Source organism: Rhopalosiphum maidis, chromosome 4 (assembly GCF_003676215.2).
Source record: "Rhopalosiphum maidis isolate BTI-1 chromosome 4, ASM367621v3, whole genome shotgun sequence".
Classification (NCBI taxonomy): Eukaryota; Metazoa; Arthropoda; class Insecta; order Hemiptera; family Aphididae; genus Rhopalosiphum; species Rhopalosiphum maidis.
In genome coordinates, this window is record NC_040880.1 from 8,927,104 (window position 1) to 8,950,337 (window position 23,234).

At 29.9% G+C, this 23,234-nt stretch overlaps 1 protein-coding gene across 3 annotated transcripts; it reads right to left on the reverse strand.

Moving 5' to 3' along the window:
* Positions 1 to 1,723: 1,723 nt before the first annotated feature.
* LOC113548618 (D-2-hydroxyglutarate dehydrogenase, mitochondrial-like) lies at positions 1,724 to 21,348 on the reverse strand. Of its 3 annotated transcripts, none has more exons than XM_026949587.1 (8): positions 21,298 to 21,348; positions 20,745 to 21,038; positions 16,270 to 16,467; positions 11,931 to 12,124; positions 7,988 to 8,156; positions 6,418 to 6,704; positions 6,003 to 6,174; positions 2,300 to 2,571 (listed from the first exon to the last, which is right to left on the reverse strand). In XM_026949587.1, the coding sequence occupies exons 2-8, from the start codon at positions 21,001 to 21,003 to the stop codon at positions 2,300 to 2,302; spliced, it is 1,551 nt and encodes a 516-aa protein (XP_026805388.1). In that variant the 5' UTR covers positions 21,004 to 21,038; positions 21,298 to 21,348. The 3 variants fall into 3 exon arrangements, with proteins under 3 accessions (XP_026805389.1, XP_026805388.1, XP_026805387.1); XM_026949586.1 differs by having other exon boundaries at positions 21,119 to 21,343; XM_026949588.1 differs by having other exon boundaries at positions 1,724 to 2,571; positions 20,745 to 21,343.
* Between the last annotated feature and the right edge of the window lie 1,886 nt (positions 21,349 to 23,234).

Genomic DNA, 23,234 nt, shown 5'->3' on the forward strand with positions numbered 1-23,234 from the left:
TTATTATTTATATATAGGACATACTATAGACTATTAGTTTAAACGTTAGAAATTAGTATAATTATTTATTTTATATTTATTGAAATCAACAGCTCTTTTAATGATAAATAATTTTATTTACATAATGCCTAAATTAATTTTTTTCTTGATTTAAAATGTTCTTATTTTTAGAATATAAAATATAAATGCCTCGTTACAGAAACGTCCATTTGAGTTAAATAGATCATCAAATATTGAACAGTTCTTTAAACATCGAACAACGACCCATGATTGCGCTATTCAATTTAAATGAGCCGTTAAGCTTATCAAATTTCGTGCGACCCTATAAGAAATAAGTGAATTCATTAAATATTTTTTCATTGGTTTTATTAGGCACAATGTGCTTCAACTAGTGGCTGTCACCATCGTCCTAACTGTTATAAATATCGTATTTGAATTAAAACAAAATACGAGCAAAATTATATAAGTTTTAACTTATTTATTTTTTTTGCAAAGAACCAAAACATGTAAGCATTTATTTATACAACACATAATAAATAAATTAACCAAATTGTATTAAAAAAAATCTAATTTATTTTTTTTAATCTATTCGTTTATTTTTTCACATAATGTATGTATAGTTATTTTATTTTCAAAGGTGTTGATGTTTTAAACTCCAGTAACGTACAATATTGAATTGTGCTTAATGATAAAAGTACTATACAAATAAAATAACAAGATAATAATAAGAATATGTGGCATGTCGTAGCTATACTAATATTACTAGTTGTTTTTTTTATTCGTACATAATTAAAACATTTTTATTATTTAGATATTTCCATAGATAATATTTTTTATCGTACCTACGGAGACTTGATATAATCCCATTATTCCATTACATTTACATAATATTAAAATTAATACCTACACTCACATGTTAGTAAGGTTTTTGATTTTCATATAGCTATAGCTTAATTTTCGCTAAATAGTGGTATATAATTGATAGTTATAAATCAGATAAAAAATTAGCGTTTAAAAACAAAGTATAAAAATTAGTTATACCTATGTAATAATAACAGAAAAATAAAATAAAAATATTGAAATATTATCTTTGGCACGAAATCAATGTTAGTTATAATTTTCGTTCCATGAATTATGTTCTCGACACTTATAACACGTTCTTATAAAGATAACTATCGGACGTGACAGAGTAATTTAAAATAGGTTTTCAATAACATTTGTTATACAATACTGTCGATGATTGTACAATTAATCTACCATGTATAGCTTCTTGTTTTAAGTTCACACATTCATATGGTAGGTACTATTATTACAATATATTTATATTATATACTGATTATTGTATTATCGTAAATTCACAATCGTTGTCATTGTTTTTATTTATTCTGTATGATTGCGAAATTCAAGATATAAAGGACCTATATAATTAATAGACTTCAAATGGCAATAGCTATTATAATAGACTTATAAACTTTATACGACCTCCATATCAATTATTTCGTTTATTTGATAAACAGTGAAAAGTAAACAAAATAAGTCGGTTTTAATTGAACACGGTAGGCAGTAGTAATGGAGATTGTACAAATATTTAGGATGCACATCATCGTACTCCTATTATATTGTTCCTTATATTATGTAATGTGTATAGATGAATCATCAATCATGTATAGTATGTCCACTCGCTTTAACAAAAACTATTGGTGGAAAAATAAGAAATATAATATATGACGTGGTGTTATATATTTTTACAATCGTACATATGAACAACTTATACGTAGGTATTTATTAAAAAATAATGTGATGATAAGGTGTGTGTACAACAACGGGAATTTTTATGTTTAGATATATAATAATGATATGTCGGACGATCTTTATTTTCTCGTTCTCTCGGCCCTCGGAGACCACTCTGTAAAAAAATAGTTATGCTTTTTCTTTTTACATATAACGTGACAACGACTACGGTATACATTCAGAAAATAATACGCACACACACACACACACACACACACATATATGTTTATTGATTCACAGAATTTGTATTTTATTTAAATAGCTTCGGGGTTTTGGGCATATTAACGAGAAGAGTAAACTGTTTCTGTAGTTAACCACATCGCTGCAAAAACCCTTTCCCGCACATACGTATATAAACGTAATTCCGTGTATATAGTGTATATACGTATTGTATTATATATTTATATATGTGCCGCGTGTACGTGTGTGCACCAAAGTTTATCACCGCGGTTGACGTATATATGGCGTTATAAATATATAAATATTAGGTCATTTTTTCGATCCCGGATTACTGGTCGCCGGCCGCCACGGTCGGGATGACTTTGTAAGGGTTCAATATACACTTTGGGTCCATGGTGTTTTTCAGGCTCCGCATAAGGTCGACGGCCGACCCGCTTTTCGTGTGCTCCAGGTATTTCGTTTTCGACAGACCGATCCCGTGCTCGGCGCTGACGCTTCCCCGGTGCTTGGAAGTCCACCCGTAGACGAACGGCTCGATCATTCGGGCCAGTTCTTCGTCGTGTCTCGTTGTCACCACGTTCAAATGCAAGTTACCGTCGCCTGTAACACCACACAAACGCGCGCGCGATGAATAATATTATATCATTACGTGTTCCGGGATTACAATATGTAGTAAAATCGTTTTATTTTTACGAATCCATCGAAATTAATCGGTTTCAAGAAACATAATAATATTTACATTCCCTTTCTGCGTCTATGTTATAACCGATTTCCGCCTGCGCGAGGTAGGTAGGTAACTGACCGCTGATGGGCGTCTGTATATATGCGTAACCGCGGCCCGAGGGCGTTTCATGTTATAATAATATATAGATGTAGGTAAGATATAAATAAATTATATACGCTGTAATACACCTCGGTCACGCCGGGTTTGGCGAATAATTACTGAAAAGTCGATACGAATATTATATTACGCGACTCTGTCTCGCTGACTGAGACGCTTAAATTATTAATATAGTTCGACGAGAAAAAATATCACGCGGGCTATATGGTCTACACGATTGTACGAGTAGTCCGTTTTAAAAACTGAATATATATGTACCAAAAATGTGATATTGATATAACGATTTTAAAGTTTCATGATAAAGTTATATTACGTTGTCTTAATTTTGTTTTTGAAATCAAATTCAAACTCATTATTTTTCCGCTGAAAATAAAATTAAAATGTAGCTTTTTTCAAAACTTAATATTTATTACCATTTTATTCAGATTTAGTTGGTTTTTACTTTTTTAACTAATTATGTACTCGTTTAATTCTAAAAATAATTATCTACCGTGGTAATTGGTAAACATAATATAATGACCGTTTGTTGAATCAAAATTTGTAATCTACGTATAATAATTAACATAATGGTTTTTATATACCTCATATATATTTATTAAAAATTTGCAATTATTTAATATTACAGTAGGAAACCGTTTTAATAGAATAAATTAAAGTAATAAATTATTATTTTCTACCGAGCTTTAACTGTTGACTGTAGTTATTAATAAATATTTACAAATAATCGTGAGTTAATTTTTTTTTTCAAAAATAATTAACTTATTTCTAAAATCTCAAAACTCATTTATACATTTGAGGTTCAAGACTAATTGTCTGAAATCATTTTTCTTGAATATTACTTTTTGTTTTAAATAGTTGTTGGTGTAAAATATGTTAAGGCAATTAAAAGAATTGCATGTTATATCCAGAATTGTTTTAGAAATACAACCTACTTTTATTACACTGTGAAAGATTCTTATATATATACAGCAATTGCTGTATCTGTAGGGATTAAACACAAATACTCATATGTCAATCAGTCACAACATCAACATCACATACTTCCTTTTTCTGCAGTCCGGTATAAACTATTATTTATAAACAATACAAATCTGAATTACAACATGTTGATAAGACAAATAATTGGTTAAAGTTTTAATGCTTCTCTGAAGTTAATACTTTTCTTAATCTACAGACCCCAAATACTGTTTTTTTTTATCCAAGATCTAAAATTGTCTGTTTTCCATACACTGTCGTAAACATGTTGGAATTAATCAAACGACAAGTAAAAAACAAACAGAAAATAATTCACGTTCGCAAAAGCCTGGTGTACGTATTGCGGTTGACTTTTAATTCATTATAGCTATATTATGTTGTTTGGGTAGATGAAATTAAATAAGTTTAAGCTGCAGGTATTCAGTCGGCGACCCTGTTGACATTTGTCCGTATTACTACAGTTGCGAGGGTGTGGAGTGGGGGGAGGGGCCTTCGACGTGAAAGCTCACGTAAACTCAGCGGGTATTGTTATACAGGGTTTTAGAATTGCCACCATAAGATCTAAGTCAAATATATGACTAACCTAGTTTCAGTATAGCTTATACGCATTGTTGGTTTATCATCCATGTGCGGTTCCATTTGTTTACCGAAAACCGGATAATATCATGACTGACGTCAATTTTTTGTGACCGATTGCGCAGTGGTTGTATTATGTAAACATTGAAGTCCGTGATTTTTAACATGATGGTAAATAGTATTATGGTATACAATAACATAAACTAACACATATATATCATTATATTATACATTGTTTTGTCTTCCGCTATTGCATGGAATTTTTGATCCGATAAACATTAATTCATGCAGCAAAATTTTCAATTCAATAGTAGATAATTTACAATAGTTTATAATTATCAGATGGAACGGTGCACATACATATTTTGTCATTAAATCAGGAGCATACAAAAAATAAATACACGTTTTTAAGAGTCATTCATAAGTATATTAATTTGTACAGACTAGTACCAAAGACTTAGCTAATGTTTGTAAAAATCGTATTCCTCTACATTTTTTTTTTCTTTAAGAAATTTTGACCTATGCATTTGTTCGCATAGAGTAGAATTAAATCAATTATAGTCATACTCACACACACATACATATATATTGAAATTGTAAATAGAAAACAAACAATCCAAAAATGATTTACAACTATATTTAATTTAATTGTTCGATGACGGCATCGGCATTTTAGTGTTTTACACATATTTTATAAAAATGGCGGCTAAAAAATAATTGCTATATTAACTACTAACTTAAGACAAAGGATTAAGAGTCGACTGCCCAATTATCTCCTAAAACTTAATACTGCATTAAATGTATGCACAGACCCTAAGCATTTAATTAGATGTAATTAATTGAATAACTGAAAATTGGTTTTTAGTATTTTTATCATCAATAGTTCCATTCTACTTTACATTTGATTTTAAACAATAAATTGTGTTGTAAACGTTAAAGAAAAGTATTTGCCAGTATTTTTTTTTATTAAAATTAAAATAATAAAATATTTTGACTTTTATAATCTTTATGAAAATATAAATATTTAAATAGTTTAATTAAATATTTAGTTATATATTTCTGGGTATTGAAATGGCCCGCTGCCATGTTTCAATATTAAAATAGCTTATAAATAGCTTAATAAGGATATTTTTAATTTGTTGAAATAAATTATAATTATCATTTAATAATGGTATTCTAAAAGAGAAACCGCTCAAATATTGTTTTTTAAATAAATATTGCATAGTAAAACAAGATAAAAATAATGCATATATATGTATAATGTACACAATTTTGTTATGTATAATTTTTATCGAAATAAAAATAATAAATATATCAATTTACTATTAATAAATAATAATGTACATAATCTTAGGTATATAACAATATATAAGCACTCTAATAATGTTTATTATTATTATTATTTTTTTTTAATTATAATTTATCAATATCATATTTATTAAGTCCAGTCGAATACATTACAAATCATTTAAATATCTAATTATCGTGTTTTATGAAGTTTTATCTCAGTAATTCAATTTCAGTTTTATTGATTAGTACGTGGACATAATAATAATAATAATAATAATAATATAAAATCTAATAATTTATAAAAATTTGACATATATACCAATTATTATTATTTATTTTTTTAACTCACCTATGTGACCAAATCCACAAACGGTTTTGACATCTTCAATGCCTTTAAGTTTTTCCCGGGTTAACTCAACAATTTCATAAAACCGACTCAGAGGTACCGATATATCGAAGCTGTACACGTAACCAAGCTTTAATAACGCTTCAATTACTGTTTCACGAACTTTCCATATTTTCTGAAAATAATAATTGTTTTTGGTTTTATACCATTTTTATTTAATTCTAACCTAATAATAAGTATTGTGTTCATCATAAGGTAAATACAATTATATAACTAAAACTAGCAATAGCCCGTAAGTTTTATGTGATTATAAATTACAAGATTTTGGTTAGGCATCAATGATTATTAGAATATAATATTGTAAATACTGAATTGCATTAAAATGGTTCAAAATAAAAATTCAAGTATAGTAAGTTACCCGTATACTGGACATCTGATCGGTCGTTGTTGCATCGGAGATCACCGAGTCACCAAGAGCTTTTTCCAAGACATTTTCCAAGTTTTGGCCGACAGTTGGTTGACTGGAAGCGAGTTCAATGAGTACATAGAATGGATGGACGTTAGGGATTGGACACGAAAAATGAAGTTTGCTTTCCACAAATGTCACAGCTGTGTTATCCAAGAGTTCAAAGGACGATAGTGTTTCTCCGAATTCGGCACGAGCAATGGAGAACAATTTAAGAACTTTGTCGTAACTGCCTAATCCTGTTGACCAGATTAAAGATAAATTTCACAAAAATGGAAAAATTATTTATAGCAAATGCGTTTCTGGTTGGAATTCATAAAAAATATGCACAATTGTATGATTTTTATAGTAATAACGGTATGTCTACATGTTTTATATACATAATGTACATAATATTGGGTAGACTATAACTATATATTGTATTTACATGGTGTTTTTCTTTATCTACAACATAATATAATAAGAACAATAATATCAATCTGTAAGATGTGTGAGATACAGAGATGTGACACTTTAGAGCATTACCCTAATAACTTTAATTATCATGTGTAAATACACATTGTTTCCTATTTATAATATTATTTATAAGAAGGGAACAAATGTTAAAAAAAAACATAATTACAGTTGAATAATTATATTGGAAATGACTATAATGACTAAATTTAATAAACTATTTGGATTTATTATATTTTTAAGATCCTAACTTTGTTTTAAAAACAGATATTCACTATAGATATATACAAAAATGAATTAACTTTGTAATTTTTCTTAAACTTTGTTAAACTCTTCAAAAAATTAATAAATATTAAATTTAATATGAGAATAGTGTCACATCGTTTTAATTTGCCAGTCATAATTTAAATAACAAGTAAACATTTCACACTTATTCTACTATCATAATATCATCAGCCCGACCACTATCGTGACATTGCAGTTTGCCACACGCGCAATCTCTGTGACCATATTTTAAACAAAGTACACAAATGCTTTTATTAATTGTTTTTCTTAAGCAAGCGCTAAGTGGGATAAGTACCGTTTAGTTTTAAAAGAAATACACAAGAATAGATGGTATTCTTTAAGTTATGTATGAGGAACGTATGTATTAAAGTTATTAGCCACGAGGAATTAGTTGAAAAATTATTCGATTAAAATTTCATTGTTAATTAAATTATTTGTTGCATAAAATGATCAAAATTTGATGCAATATTTTTAAAGAAAAATTATTTACAGTACGAGTGGTATATTTAACATCACGAATAAACATTTTTTCATTAAATTTTTTGTTAATTTAATTATACATTATTTAAGACAATGCATTATTGATTAGATAACTTATAATTTAATAATTATAATGTGTATTATCTTATAATATATAACTAAAAAAAAATAATAATTTATGAAGGTCTAAGACAGATAATTGAGGACTAATTGAACTTCTTTCTATTAATTTTAAAATTAAAAATAATTCATAAACAAACTAAATTAATATATTGATATAAAATACTAATGAGAGTGAACTAACCGATAAATGCCACATTCACGTGCTTTGGAAGATTTGGACACAATATTGCTACTTTGGTGACAATGCCCAATGTACCTTCTGAACCAATAAATAAATGCTTCAAATGATATCCTGTGTTGTCTTTTCGCATAGTATTTAAACAGTCCAGAATCGTACCATCCGCAGTGACCTATACGGTTAAATAAGATAATCTTATTGTTTTTTTTTTTTAAATAAATATCAATATTATTTATTATTTGATAGACAATAAAAATAGCACAAGACAAATGATTACATAATAACGTTATAACGATAATAATTTTATACTCCAGCAAAACACATTATTAAATAGAAATCACCAAAAATATATTATTAAAATAAAGGTATTGTTAAGCTATCATTATATAAGTGGCGTCAATAATAAAGTGTTTGTTGTTCCCGTGAACGAACATGCGTTACGGACACACAACACTCATTTTCCCGCAGTAGGTTACCTCTAATATAAATATTTAAAAATATTCGTCTCACTACTCTCACCTTAGATATATTAATATTTTACTATAATAATTACGGTGTAAATAATATAATGCAGTACAACACGTCATATAACTATATACTATAAGAACAAGGTTGCGTCTAATTAAAAAAAAAATCTCGTTCACAGCCTTCCAGTAAAATTAAGTAAAAAGAAAAGGAGAAAAAAATAAATGGCTTTAATAAATAAAAAGAGGGTTGGCGTCGTGGGTATATATTATAGTGAGCCTCGAGAGTTTCGGTAGATGTCTGGGCGATAAAAAAAAAAGGAAATGAACAACATGAAACACTGATTTGATTAAAAAAAAGAAAAAGTGAAGTTAAAAGAAAAAACCGAACCCACTTAATTGAGCGTCGGGCCGATTGCTAAATCACCGGCGACGGCGGCAGACATACGCAATTACAACAGTGGGGGTTGAGAGGGAACTGATGTCGTTTGGGAACCGACGGGTGGCGTGGACAAGGGGAAAGAGGAGGCTGTGGCATTCCGTGGAAACCGTACACGCACTGTGCATACCAATTCCGATTTCGGTGCCAATGAAAACACACGTAATTAAGCGAAAGTTTAGGGCCCCAAAGCCGCGTATTCGACCGTTCAAACTCATTTTGGCACCGCCGTTGCCGTCACGGCACAGTTTATTATGTTGCGTTTTCCATCGTAGTTTTTTATTTGTTTTTGACGCAACGGAAAACGAGGAGAGGGAGGAAAAGAAAACATTCCAATACGTTTCCCGTAAATTAGGTAGTTATACAGTTATGGGTTTGTTTGAAATTTAACCACCACCGACATTTTGTAGGTAATACACGTTTAGAATGTAAGCCACACACAAAAAAACATAGTAATACGTAATTGGTTATTTAGTTTATTAAAATACGGCACTATAAGAAAAACAATTTAAATCAATTTGGGTTTGGTATATTAGTTTTTAAATTCTACTATTATTGAGTAGCACTTGCAGTAGGTGGGATTAGGGGGCTGAAACTATAGTGACAAAGCAATAACAGAGAAAATCTTGAATTTGATTCTATTTAGATTATACGCTCAAGTGTTCTACTGTCTGTCTTATGATATTCTAAATAGTTATAGGTACTCTATACGTGTGATGCGAATCAAGTGGTTTAAGGAAAATGCCTGAGAAAAATTGAATAAGACTTGCTTTAATATGGTTTTGTGTATTGTTTACGTTAACGCATATATGTAGTGTGCTTTGATTTATTTTTTGAGGTTTTAGAGAGCAATAGAACGGACGAAGGAGGAAATACAAAAGTTTGTTTGGCGTATTAATTATACGTATACATTTATAATTTAATATTTGTAGCATAATACACAGGACCATACGATGACCGTATCATATTGTCATAAGTGTATAGTAAATACTATTATTCAGTAGTATTGACAGAGCTGCTGCAATATCACAATGAAAACCGACGGATTCATCGGACAGCCTCGGGTAACTTTCGAGTAAAATTACATGTAGCGGTTGTCATAATTTACAAAAATTTGATTACGTACCCTTTTGGTTTTAAATAGTATCTACGCCGAATAGCACTTTGTATACGGTAATTATTTCAATCGATCCGTCGTGTTTATTTAGGCATAAAGGCAATATAACCCTTGTTGTTTTAAATTATTTTTTACACGCCGATTAGGCGAACTCTTGTGCTAAATAGAAACCTTCGTGACAGTTCGTGTCACATTATCGCGTTTCGCGAGACTTCGTCAATATGTCAAAAAAAAAAAAAAAAAATACAGCCATGACGGTTTATAAATAAAAACGCATATATGTATAGTATAGGTGAATACTTAACTTTTGTCGGCTTGTAGTGTATAATAATATTATCGCCCGAAAACGAAATGATTGTAATCAGCTATATCGATGCACAGTCCCTCCTCACCCACTCACTTGGCCGTAACGCTCAACGCGTTGGTACAGTGTATTAAATAAACAAACAGGTAATGTCTACTATACGTATAGTAATTTTCCGTTTTGTGTTTCAACTTTTAATGATACACATTATTTTTCGTTTCGCGTGTTTACATTTTCTAACGTTATTATTTAAGCAGTACAGCTCTGTCCGTTTCGGGTTTAGAATACATTAGGCGTGTAATAATATAGCAATAATACGCACGAGAATGTTTTTTTACTAAAACTCGGGAAACATGCGAAAAAAAAAAAACACTAAAAAGCTTTCAGATAGGCGATCGCGTCCAAAATTATCGACGAAAACCCCTCCAAAGGCTATCGTCGTCCATCGTATATATATTTATATGTATAACATAAACTACGAGTGCATTACTCGTGAACGAAAGTCACGAAAACAGCAGCAGTTATCATCGACACTCGACCCGTTAGAATGGTAATGTATGTATAGCTGATATGAATAATCGTATAACGGATTACGAAAACATATTAGTTATATTATATTGCGTACCTATACGAGTTTATAGCGCGCATATAATATCGCGAATGTACGAGGCTATACATTTACATCGGTATATAATACAAACCTATACGCAACGGATTAAAACGATTATATACATTGTTATTGCTCATTACGACAAATCGACCGTGAAAACGACTTGTTGTACCGACGTACGTCGTGTGCGGGGTGGGCAGTGAGTTCACAACACGAATTGCAGAAGCTCTGCGCACATTTTTCATATACGAGTACATTATATGATAAGTAATAACGCGTATATTATATAATATTTTAGAGCACGTAAATCGATCATTGTTATTACTTTTATAAAGTATTGTATATAATAATATCCATCTATTATAATACAGTCGAGTATCGTAAAAGCCGTCGTGTTTATTTTCCAATTGATAATTTTTCCGCACTCAAACGACGCAGTCTACCGCACGCGTCCGCACTATGACATTTATCGGGACCCATCATCACGGTTTTCGGTCGCACACAGTCATTGCATATTTATATACGAACTATATACGCACATACACCGTCACCATGTCACCGTAATCATCGTCATCGTTGCCGGCGTTACCCTATGTACACATAGTAATATATCTACACGCGGCGAAGTAATAAGTACACACGAGTATATATATCACAGCGGAGCGTGTGTGAGTGCACGAGGCCCACAGGGTTTTCCGGTCGGATGCACACTCAAAACCCTCTCGGGGGGGTCGCACACGCACACACGCATATATATTATGATCCCATCAATCGAATAAAACCAGACGGTATACTGACGGGGAGGGGGTGGCGAGTAAAACATACACACACATCGAGCACAGGACCTAACGAACCGTCGATTGGGGACGGCGCATATGTATATATATATACACGTGCGCCATCCGCAGTCCTAGCATGGCTTGATCCTGTCGCGGAATCGCAATGGCGGCGATTTACGCGACTGTATATACGTATGCCCATCGCCCCTCTGTTTTTCTATTTATCGACTTACGGCTTCTAGGCCCAAGACGCACCCCTGCAGCGTGCCGTACCGAATGACGCGTATGCCGCCGGCGTTGGTCGACACGTTGCCGCCGATCTGACAACTGCCCTTCGACCCCAAGTCCAACGGCATCATGTACCCATGACCATCCACGTGCTTCATCAACGACTCGAGCACGCACCCTGCCTCGCACACCAACACCCCTATAAAACGGTACACACAGTATATTGTATTATTAAAATGTTCATGATATGATATCCGTACGCGTATGAGTATAATATATATATATATATTGTATTGTATACAAGTACTTGATACCACTATTGACTACAATATATTATTATATTTGGTAATCATAACTGCTACTGCGTGCATTAATATAATATATAATTAAATTTTTGATGTAAGCATCCATTGTTGTCAAAAAGAAGGGTTCGCGATAGTACAATGTTGTACACTTATTATACGTTCATATAGTCAGATACTTAATATAATTGTCTACACTCAACAAAGTGATTTTTTTTTTAATTTTAAGCTAGGCGTTTTATCGAAAAGCATAATATGAAGAGTTTTTAGATTTTTTTTTATGTATAATTTGAATCATTTATAAAACAACGTTTTTGAAAAACAATTTAATTTTATCAATTTTTATCGTTATCAATTTTTAATTTTTTTGTGACTGCTAGTATGTATTTTTAATTTAATATTCCAATGCAGAATATTTTTTTTAAAATGTCAATATGATACAAAAATTGCATTTTTAACGTAGGTATATAGTTACCTACCATAGTTGATTAGAAATAGAATTTTAAGTTTAACTGAGCAATAACGGAGTGGTGTCGCACAAGGGTATCCCGTAAAATGTCGTTCCAATAATCAGATGTTCATATATAAACTATAGATATATTTAAATAATTATAAGTTACTAGTTGGGTATTATTAATTCTCTATCGAATCACTTTTCGGTTGCCGTCCGCGGATGTGTATAAATGGTATATCTATACATATAAAAGTTAAAGGTTAGTGATTACTCATTTATTCATCGACCAAACTCACACAAAATCTCGAAAACTACTTAACCTATGAAGCTAAAATTTGACAGGTAGATAGTTGATAGGTCGGAGATGTCAGATAAAAATGAATTTTGTGACAGTCGAATTATGGGGATTCAAAAACTTTTGTATGTGTATATGAAATGTCTACGTTTCTGTTGTTAGAAACATAAAAATTAGTTATTCTGATTTGATTTTCTGGTTTAACTGTATATCTAAATATCACTTACCTTAGATAGCCTTAGAGACATAGACCTCATTAATTAAAAGATAAAATTGATAATAATTTTATATATACTATCTACTTATTTAACGATGAGCGTCTTCACATCCCACTATGCCTTACTGTTACACACACATCGCAGCAGTGTTTTAAAAAACACATTTCGAGTTTTTCAGTAATTGAGTGAGTGACCTTTGGTTTTTTTAAAGCCGAAATTATTGTACGGGATTAGTATACTGTGGCCCATAAAAACAGTGTTGAGGCTCTTGATAGAACTTACTTCAGAAAATTGGAAATCGCAACAGATTAAGTGATGTGGAATTACAGTTCTATATTGGCTGAGACTTCAAACAAACTTTCCCTGTTTTACCACGCGGGACACGTGCAGACAAAGTCCAAGCCTACTTAAGATCTTCATTTATATGGATTAAAGTTAAGGTTATGTTCATAATAGTGAATATATGTGTTCTCTTATTTTATTTTTAGCCATTTCATGTTTATCAGAGTAGCAAATAATTAAAATATTTTAACCATTATTGCAAGCAACTTATTATACTTAAAAAAAACTTTAATTTTATATTTAATATGCAATTCAGTTATAGTAATATTATAATACTATTCGGTATATCATTTATTAATAACATAATAATATTAATAATATTTATTAAATCTTCATAAATGTTTTATTTATATTTTATCGAATATTTTTAACATGTTTGTATGAATTTATTATATTTTTTTAGAATATATTTTTTTATTTAAATATAATTGGTGCCAATTTCACGGTGACGCTACTATACTTACTTGATACACGAATAAAACATTTTAAACCTATAGACATTTTTGACTTTATACACGTCACGCCATGTGCTATACTGCTATAATATACACTATAGAACATACTTTGATGTATATTATTATGAATATTATACGCAAAGGTGGGCATCAACTATTTAGTTAATTCTTTAATTAACTTAATAACTTAACTGTAGATTAATTGCTCTTATCCATTGTAATAAATAATAACATGGCTTTTTTTTAGTTAATTTGTATAAATAAGTAGGTACTTATTATTTAAAACTTTGGTTAAAATTAAAGTTAATTACATAGTACAATATTATTCTACGTGACAAGCACGTATTCAGGATCAATTTTGGGGGGAGGGGGGTTTAAAATATTTATAATACATGAATTAAAAACACGTTATAAAGTTTATAGTTAGTTAATTTTTACTTTAAAAAATGTCTGGGGGTTAACCCCTGTAACTCCTCTTGTATATGGGATTGCTACGTTATAATTATGCTGAACACAATGATCTTAAATAAAATATTTATCGATTTAATAATTTAATATACCAACACCCTAACGCGTGCAACTGTTGTTGCCTAAACCATTACAGTCATAGGTGTAAATAGACATTTTCACTAGTAGAGGCTAAAATATTGTGCTCCACCTAAAAAAGTATTTCTTTGTTTGTATTTTTTGTGTCAATTGAATTCCAAGAATAATACTAAGTTTGGATATATTACACAATAAGTATTCTCTCTCATATAAATGCAAAATTGTACCCATTTATCACGTTGAAAGGTTTCTATTTTTAAAATAAAAATGTTCCTTTATTTGTATTTTTTCTAAGGACAATGTCTTGTGTTTCATCGGGTTAGGCCATGGGTGATACCCTGACTACTGACTAGCCTATAATATTGTAGTTTTGTATGTAAACGATTAGTTATTAAAAAAAAAATGCAATTTGCAAAAATAATTAATGCGTGATATGTGTAATAATAATAAAAAAATTCACTTTTTAACCTTAGTTAATTTTTTTGTTTTTTGTGAAGTTTAAAATTTAAGTATAGTATTTATTAGTTAAAAACAAGTAACTTAACGTTCTGAACATAAACTTAACTAACTCAAATTTTTATATTTTTTTTATTAATGTGAACACTTTTGATTATATTTTTATAAAAAAATATTACAAATAAATTCCATAATATGTACAATTTAGTTTTGTTACTCGTTACTTTATACCTACGATCTATACGGTACTTAAAATTATAATGATAAATGAACCAAAGGGTTCGTGACATATTCTGATCCAAAAAAAAAAAAAGAGACCTATAATTTTTTTTTATCAAAATATTATACTATTTATATTATATATATTTTGGCTTAACGTATTTACAAACCCTAGTCATTTGAAAATTGAAAAAGTAATATTTTAGTATATCCAAAAATTGTTCTATTTTATTTGTTGTTTGACCAAAAAAAAAAAAAATAATAATAATAATAATCTATTAACTTATGCGTTTGGGTAAAAATGTGCAGTTGGTGGATAGTGGTGGAAAAGTATTACCCATTTTTTATCACTAAAAATATTAATTGCGTGGCTTAGAGATTGAAAAAAAAATTGTGAATGAGCGGTATAGAGCATTGAAAATTTCTCAGGCCAAAGCATTGGAGTTACACCACAGCGTGTATAATATAATATCATCCTACACAAATATCACCCTAAATAACGAACGTTACGGTATATAGTATATGATATTACGTATAATGGTGTATATTATTATACATATTATAATATGATATTGTGTGAAGTGAATACGCGGTATTTCTATATACTCGCCCGCCAGTAATACAACACTATATGTCGAGCGTGTACATAGGTAGGCGTGCACAACTCGGTCTATACTAGTGGTATACAATATACGTCACCTTGTTGTGCACCACAACAACTGCTACAATATACCTACTGTATTACTATACTGCCTATGTACGTATTAGTTTTGACGCTGCCGACCGCGCCCGAGAACCGCACGCACGCGAGAATACGATACAGGGTGCTTGTCTATCGCCGTCCCCGTCAATAACGTAATATTTTCCCCGGACAACGCGTTACTGAAATACGGTCTTGGAAAATCGCCATCGCCGCGCACACCGTGCGCGCGTGTGTGTGTGTGTGGCATAACATTGTACACCGTATAATATTGTCCGACGACATAATTTTATTATTATCTCATATAATATGTAAGTGAACGGTTATGCGTCTATAATACTTTGCGCGCCTACTTACCGGACACTGGATCGAAATTAATTATATTGTTCATCCGCTCCGTGGATAAGACCACCTCGTCGAATAGCGCCACGCTACCGCTCGACAAGCTCGTGTTGCCCGCCTGCGGGCACACCGCAATGCTTCTGGCGTTGCAGTACTTCAGTATGTCCGACACGTCTTCTGCGGTTTTTGGTCTTAACACCAGCCCGCTATCGCCTGTACAGAGCACACACGCACACATCAATCAAACACAATAATGATGTTGATGATAATAATAATAACAACAACAACAACAACAACAACAACGGTATACTCAATATACCTAATAGTAATGAAAACAATAAAAAAAATATACAAATATAAGAATATTTACATTGTATATTTGTATTGGAAATCTCTAAATGCTTTTTTTTTAAATGTGTGTCATTAGCAAAATATTTGGGATATTAAGGGGTGTTCACTGATCTTCAGAACTAGTGATAATTAATAATAATTTAATATTCATAAAATTTACGGCAAACAATATATAGCATATTAAGTCATATAATGTTGGTGATTATATTTTATTAAAATTAATCATGAACGTTGTATTATATTAAATTATTATTAAATTATACGAGTGGTGTGTATAAATAATACATCCATTTAATTATAACTTTTATAAGTTCATAAAGAATTTTTTTTTAAAATGATAAGAGTTTGAATGATGTAGGCCATGTGGGTTATGGTGATTTGAATATTTTAGTATCTATGATTAATTTTTATCTATCAATATTTTATTTTAAGTGAAAAATAAAAATTATCAATAATATAATAAATGCTATAGATCTATTTTAAAATTCCATCTATTTTATATTTTCGTTAAATCATTGTTAAGTGCTATCCAACTATTCTTACTGTATACATTTAATAATTAGGGAATTTTTATTTGAATAAAATAAATTTACTGAGTGGTATGAGAAAATTAAAAAATTTAAAATATGGCCCTTAATTTTACTTAAAAAAAAAATAAGAATTTAAATAAATTCATTATTAAAAAACAAAAAAAAATAAAATAAAATCGGCGTTAGTATACTTAGTGAATCATTCTGATGTAATGATGTGTATAAAGTGTGAGCATATACGCCTTCAAACTGTGTGTCTTATCACTACACAAAATGTATGCGGTGGAAAGGAGGCCCTAAAAAATCTATGTTCCCTTGATCGTGTCACCTTGGTTTCCATTTATTCTGGATTTGTATAGTTGTATCTATATTTGTAATTTGTACATTGAGTGCGTGCGTTTAATTCCAGACGGTATATAGCCATACAATTTCAACACGACCGTCGTTGTCTGGCTTTTGTGCCACGGTCGTAATTTGTTGGCGGTTATAGGCGGCAAATCGGGTCATCCCACAATATATTATAAAAGAAAAGGCTGCATCTGAGTTGGATCCCCGACCATAATGGTACTTTTTTTCAGATAGAAGTGCACTTTATAGTTGGTTTTCAGATTTATATTTCCGTATTAGATGGTGTACGGAGTTAACTATGAGATTCTGGATTTGTATAGAGGTAAAACAATTTATGTATATTTGAGTTAAGGTCTATAAGATAATTATTATAATAACGATAATTTAAGTCATAAATTCATATCCTATCCCTATTAAAATATCTCTCAATATTATTTTTTACGAACATTTAACAAAAACTTTATAGGCTGTTTCAACAGTTTATTGTAATAGATCAGGAGAGGGTTACATACTCCGGAAAAGTTTTTCGTAGATCATGAATTCATACATAAGAATAATTTGATTTTTAACTGAGTATATACGTGAACTGCATAACTCGTATAATATATATATATAAACATAATATACAGTTTCGAGTGTACATATGAGGAGTAAATAATCTATTTATCGTTTTATTTCATATTATGTAACAATAATTCAATTTTATTTTGTACTGATTTTCAATGGGTTTCACCCTCCGTCAACCTTGCGAATTTGAAATTCCATATCCACCCTAACACGCACCCTAGAATAAAACTAATTGGAATTTAATGCATATTACACATAAAACACACATACGCATATATACATTATACAAATGTATTTTTTTATTAATTTTGTGTTCAATAGTAAATAGCAAACCATCAGCCAGAATGAGAACTTATAAATCGCTGTGACAATCGTTTGCCTAATTTTTATTTTTATTGGGATAATTTTCATTTGTAGCTATATGTTAATGCGGAGTTGCATGTACTACATGATTTGACTCGTGATTGATTTGTGTGAATAATACCTTCCTATAATATATAAATTATAATACTGATGCAATATAACGGTTAAATATTGTGTTACACCTATAAGTGTATACTCTGATGGATATTGCGCGTGTATTTATAATAATTAGTGCTCGGAAGTTGTAGGATTTGCATGTTTTTTTAAATATTTATGATGGTATTCATACAGACTACGTTATTAATTCGTTGCATATTATAGTGTCGAGTTTAAAAATTAAATAACACAAAGTATTTTTCTTAATTCTTTGTCATTTTTACGTATTTAATAATATGTCAGAGATAGATTATAAAATATTTTAGAACCATTGGTGTTCATGATTTTTGTCCTTTGTATTTGATAGTAATTCAATACATTTTATACCAAGTTATGGAAACATAATATATCTTATATAATATTATACATATTTTTTTCTAATTTTCAGAATAACTAATTTAATTTAATTAAAATAATTTAAATACAAAATTTAAAAAAAATGTAATTTATAATAAATATATTAAGTATAGTTGGAATAATGGAATGACACTTTTACATTTATTAGTGTTTACTTTGATAATTTACAATATTATTATTGTTTGTTAATTTATTATACTGTAGTAATTTATATAAATCACCAACTCAGACTAATTAACTTTAAGTTTTGAAATATATTATTGTTATTTCTTAGGTATTTTCATTGAATATTTTTTTTTTTTTGCTCTAGTCTATTTTTTTTTTTATAAATTTCAAGCACTAATGGCGATGATCTGATTAATAATCAAAATAATATGTTGTTTGGAACTATAAATTTATAGGTATATTGCATGTATAGTGTGCAATTAATAAAATGATAGTGGTATAGTCACATTAGGATTCTTCGAATAATTTTTTACGACAGTGCGTTTAATGATAATTGTTGGTATTTAATATTTTATGATGTTGAAATATTTGGTTTTAATGAACGCCGTTGAAAACAATAAAATAACATATTAATGCCGTGGCGAGTTCAAGTTTTGTAATCAGCTTCTATGTACCAATAATTGTACCATGTACTAAAAATAAAGATAAACTTACGTAAAATTAGCCGTGTCGTACTGTCATGTGTTGAAAAAGAAATTAACGCGATAACACATCGCAGAACGATCGCTCGAATATATAATAATATGAACTATGTTCATCTGTAGGACCAAAACAATAATTCAGCTGTGGGATTTGAAATTAAACGGTGCGAGAGAAAACCCAGGAATGGGAAGAACACAAAGATAAATGGTGCGCATTTACGGCGCCAGAATATTGAAAGAAAAACGGATTGTGGCGAAAATCAATAACGACTATATATGTATCATGTTTGTGCTGCTGCACGACCACAAGAGTAAAGTATTGTACATATATAGGTATATAAATAGCCGTATAAGAAGGTATTATATAGTTGATAGTTATTTGAACTCTGACCGGTCGGAAACAATCAGCAAACGACGGAGTATTTTTCTCCCTCAAAACGTTATTATCTACATTACTACATTGGTGTATTATACAGTGCGACTATAAACCTAAAGTTAACACTAAACACTTTTGTTGAATTACCATCGATTTATTGAGTGGAAAAATTGTATAACAAATGTTTAGAAACAGTCGAACAAATCAAATTATTTTATAATATAAGCATAAACATTAAACATAAATAATTAAGCACCTACTTACCTATAGATAAGGTAAATAATAAGAATTCTTATTTTACCTACTTCTATTTATTTTTTTCTTATCGTTATATTTTTATACCAAGTCTGATAAAAACGGATTGCGTAAGTAAAACTTAGTCAATTTGGGAGTTTCGTCGATATTTGATGAGGAAAATATTGATAATAAAATAAATCAGCTGTTTTACAATCTGTTATCAAAAGAAAAAATGTTATGAACAGTATAAATAAATTGCACACCTTTAACGTGAGCACTGAGCAGCTCAAATCATTCCCGAAACATGTATTAGGATTATGTCCCTACCTCAATTTAAAAATCTCTCTCCACAATTTGAATTTATGGTTATTTAGCGGGTTTATCAATGATAGTGTCATTATTAGCTTCTACATACAATAAGGGCTTTGTTTTCGCATTTTGGTTTCAATCGATACAGCTCAATGTCGCAGAGACCCTCGAAAGTCACGACCATGACTTTGATGCACAACAATAATAACTGTAGTCTGCAATAGACAATAATGCAGTTGTTTTCATTACCCGAAGCATGTTTCATGTAGTCCACATTGTACGGCCTGACGTTTAGGGCGCCAGTCAGCACGTTCGGTTCACCCAGCAGCGATTGGAAATGACGGACGTCGTCGTCGGTCACGCGACTGTAATCACCTCGAACGTGGTGTACGTCGTTTACGACCTTTGCGTTCGTTGGCGTTGCTGATGACCTTTTTCGCCGACACTGAAGGGCCGCCCGATGCAAAAACATCCGTCCGACGTTGATCGCAGGTCTCGATGAGTACATGACCACGAAGATTTATGTCGATGTATCGACAATCACTGATAAATGCAGAAAGATATATCGTTTATTAAATGCTGACGATCACGCAACGCTGTGACGACGATAGGTGATGGTATACTTAAACGGAAAAACGTTGCGTTAGATGAATAAATAAATCATGATAGACGGTAGTGGCGAATAAAATGTACAGAAAACTAGTGTTGAAATTGAAATTGTGTTTTATTATTATTAATATTTAATAAATATTATTTATTATGTTACCGCGGATTGGCCAAGAGTAAATAAGTAAATATATACCCGTGGGCGTTTGTTCTTTGCAACGCACTGCTGAACCGCCGTTGAGGTATATACTTGTTACACTGATAACTGCGGTGTAAAGATAATCACTAAAAACATACGAAATACGATTAGTGTGCTATTATAGATTAATCTACACTGCCACGTATAAATAATATACATAATATACATAATAATACAACTTGTATATATATTTATAAAAATTGATAGTTTTAATTTGGACAATCATAATATATCTATCTTTTAATGTATAATTTAAATAATATATAATTATTATTCACACAAATTATGCATAAAAGATTAGTATTAATTATTAGTTATCTAACTGTTTAATTTAGGTGTTGTTATAAAAAATAGTTATTGTTCCGTTGAACCAATGGAATATTCAAATATAATATAGAAATAAAGGCGGAATTTGTTTATTATTATCATTAAACATGAGAAAACAATATTTTGTGGTTTCATGCTCCGCATGCAATATGTACCGATAACGTCTACTACACGCAATTACCAACGCGCAACCGTTAATTTTAATAATTTAATATCCATTAATTACAAAATAAATAGATAGGTTACCTACTGTATATTGTTCATATTGATATTAATTATTGTATTTGACTGTTCATCATTCGCAATCAATGGTTAATATTTATTTATATTATAAGCAAGGCATTTCTTATGAATTATTATGATATAAACGTGTAAATTATAACTATATTATGAACTAATAAACTACTTGTTTTGAGTATACATTGTACACCTGAATGCATTTTCCTGGAGCCTACATCACATTTGTGATGTGTTTTCATGAAGTGGACATATTGTATAGGACATCAATAAAATTGTTGTTCTGCATTGAATCGGAAGATTCAAAAATAATATTAGTTTACAGATTTTGATTTTGGACATCTCATTTTCAACGAATTTGAATCTGGCAATACTTACAATTAACTATATAATAGCGTAAAATATACATAAGTATTTATTATTTATTAATACGGCTTGGGACTTTTAGGAGATTGTATGTTTTTAAATAATCATTAAAAACATATAGCTAAGTAATATAGAAATTTGTTTCATAGCAATTTGAGTTTATATTTTAAACTTATACTTGCATATTTGACAATATTTCATTTTATAAATATATGTTTGACAATTATTTATATTTATATGAATAGGTAAGTTTTTAATTCCCAACTTAAGAAAATATATAATTGTTCAATGTAATGATCAAGGTAATTAGTACTATATTAAAAATAAACAAATGTATTCAATTTAAGTTATTTTTTAAAACAATTTAAAAAAATATTGTTTTAGACTAAAACTCAATGTAAGATAAACACAAATCTGAAAAAAAGGAAAATAATCATCTCAGATAATTAATCAAATTAATCTATGTATTCAAATTTATTTATTTATGTATCATATTTACAAATATTATCATAATTTATTACAAATATACTTCTTTAAATGCATATTTATAATTTAGAGATTCTTTAGGGCATAAATACATGCATATTTCAAGGTTTTTTAAGGCATTAAATCCCTAGGTTAGGTTAATGAGTTATTAACAATTTTTCAGGCCATAGTCGTAATTATAAAAATTTATTTTTGGTCTGTGTGAAAATATCCCCTACTTTTTCAGGTATTCGTAAATGTATTATAATGAAAAAGAATTTATAAAATTATTAATTTTATAAAATATATAAGTTGATTCTAATCTTAACCAAAAATTCTTGTCTTTTAAATTATACACATATTTCCTATATAACGTCATCATTCTTTAATAAATTGACAATATTATTGAGTATAGCCATATTTGAGAAACAGCCTGAAAGCGTATACTCGTTGTTAACCAATTTATTGTCTCATAAAAAAAACTATTTTTCGTGACTATTATCCTGCAGCATATAAAATCAGGAATTATGAAAATATTC

Coding starts and splice junctions, on each gene's coding strand:
- LOC113548618 (XM_026949588.1), bottom strand. CDS start 21,003: ATGTACTCATCGAGACCTGCGATCAACGTCGGACGGATGTTTTTGCAT. Junction 12,125..16,269: donor TAATTTCGATCCAGTGTCCG/GTAAGTAGGCGC, acceptor ACCGTTTTATAG/GGGTGTTGGTGTGCGAGGCA. Junction 8,157..11,930: donor GCGTCTTGGGCCTAGAAGCC/GTAAGTCGATAA, acceptor TTAACCGTATAG/GTCACTGCGGATGGTACGAT.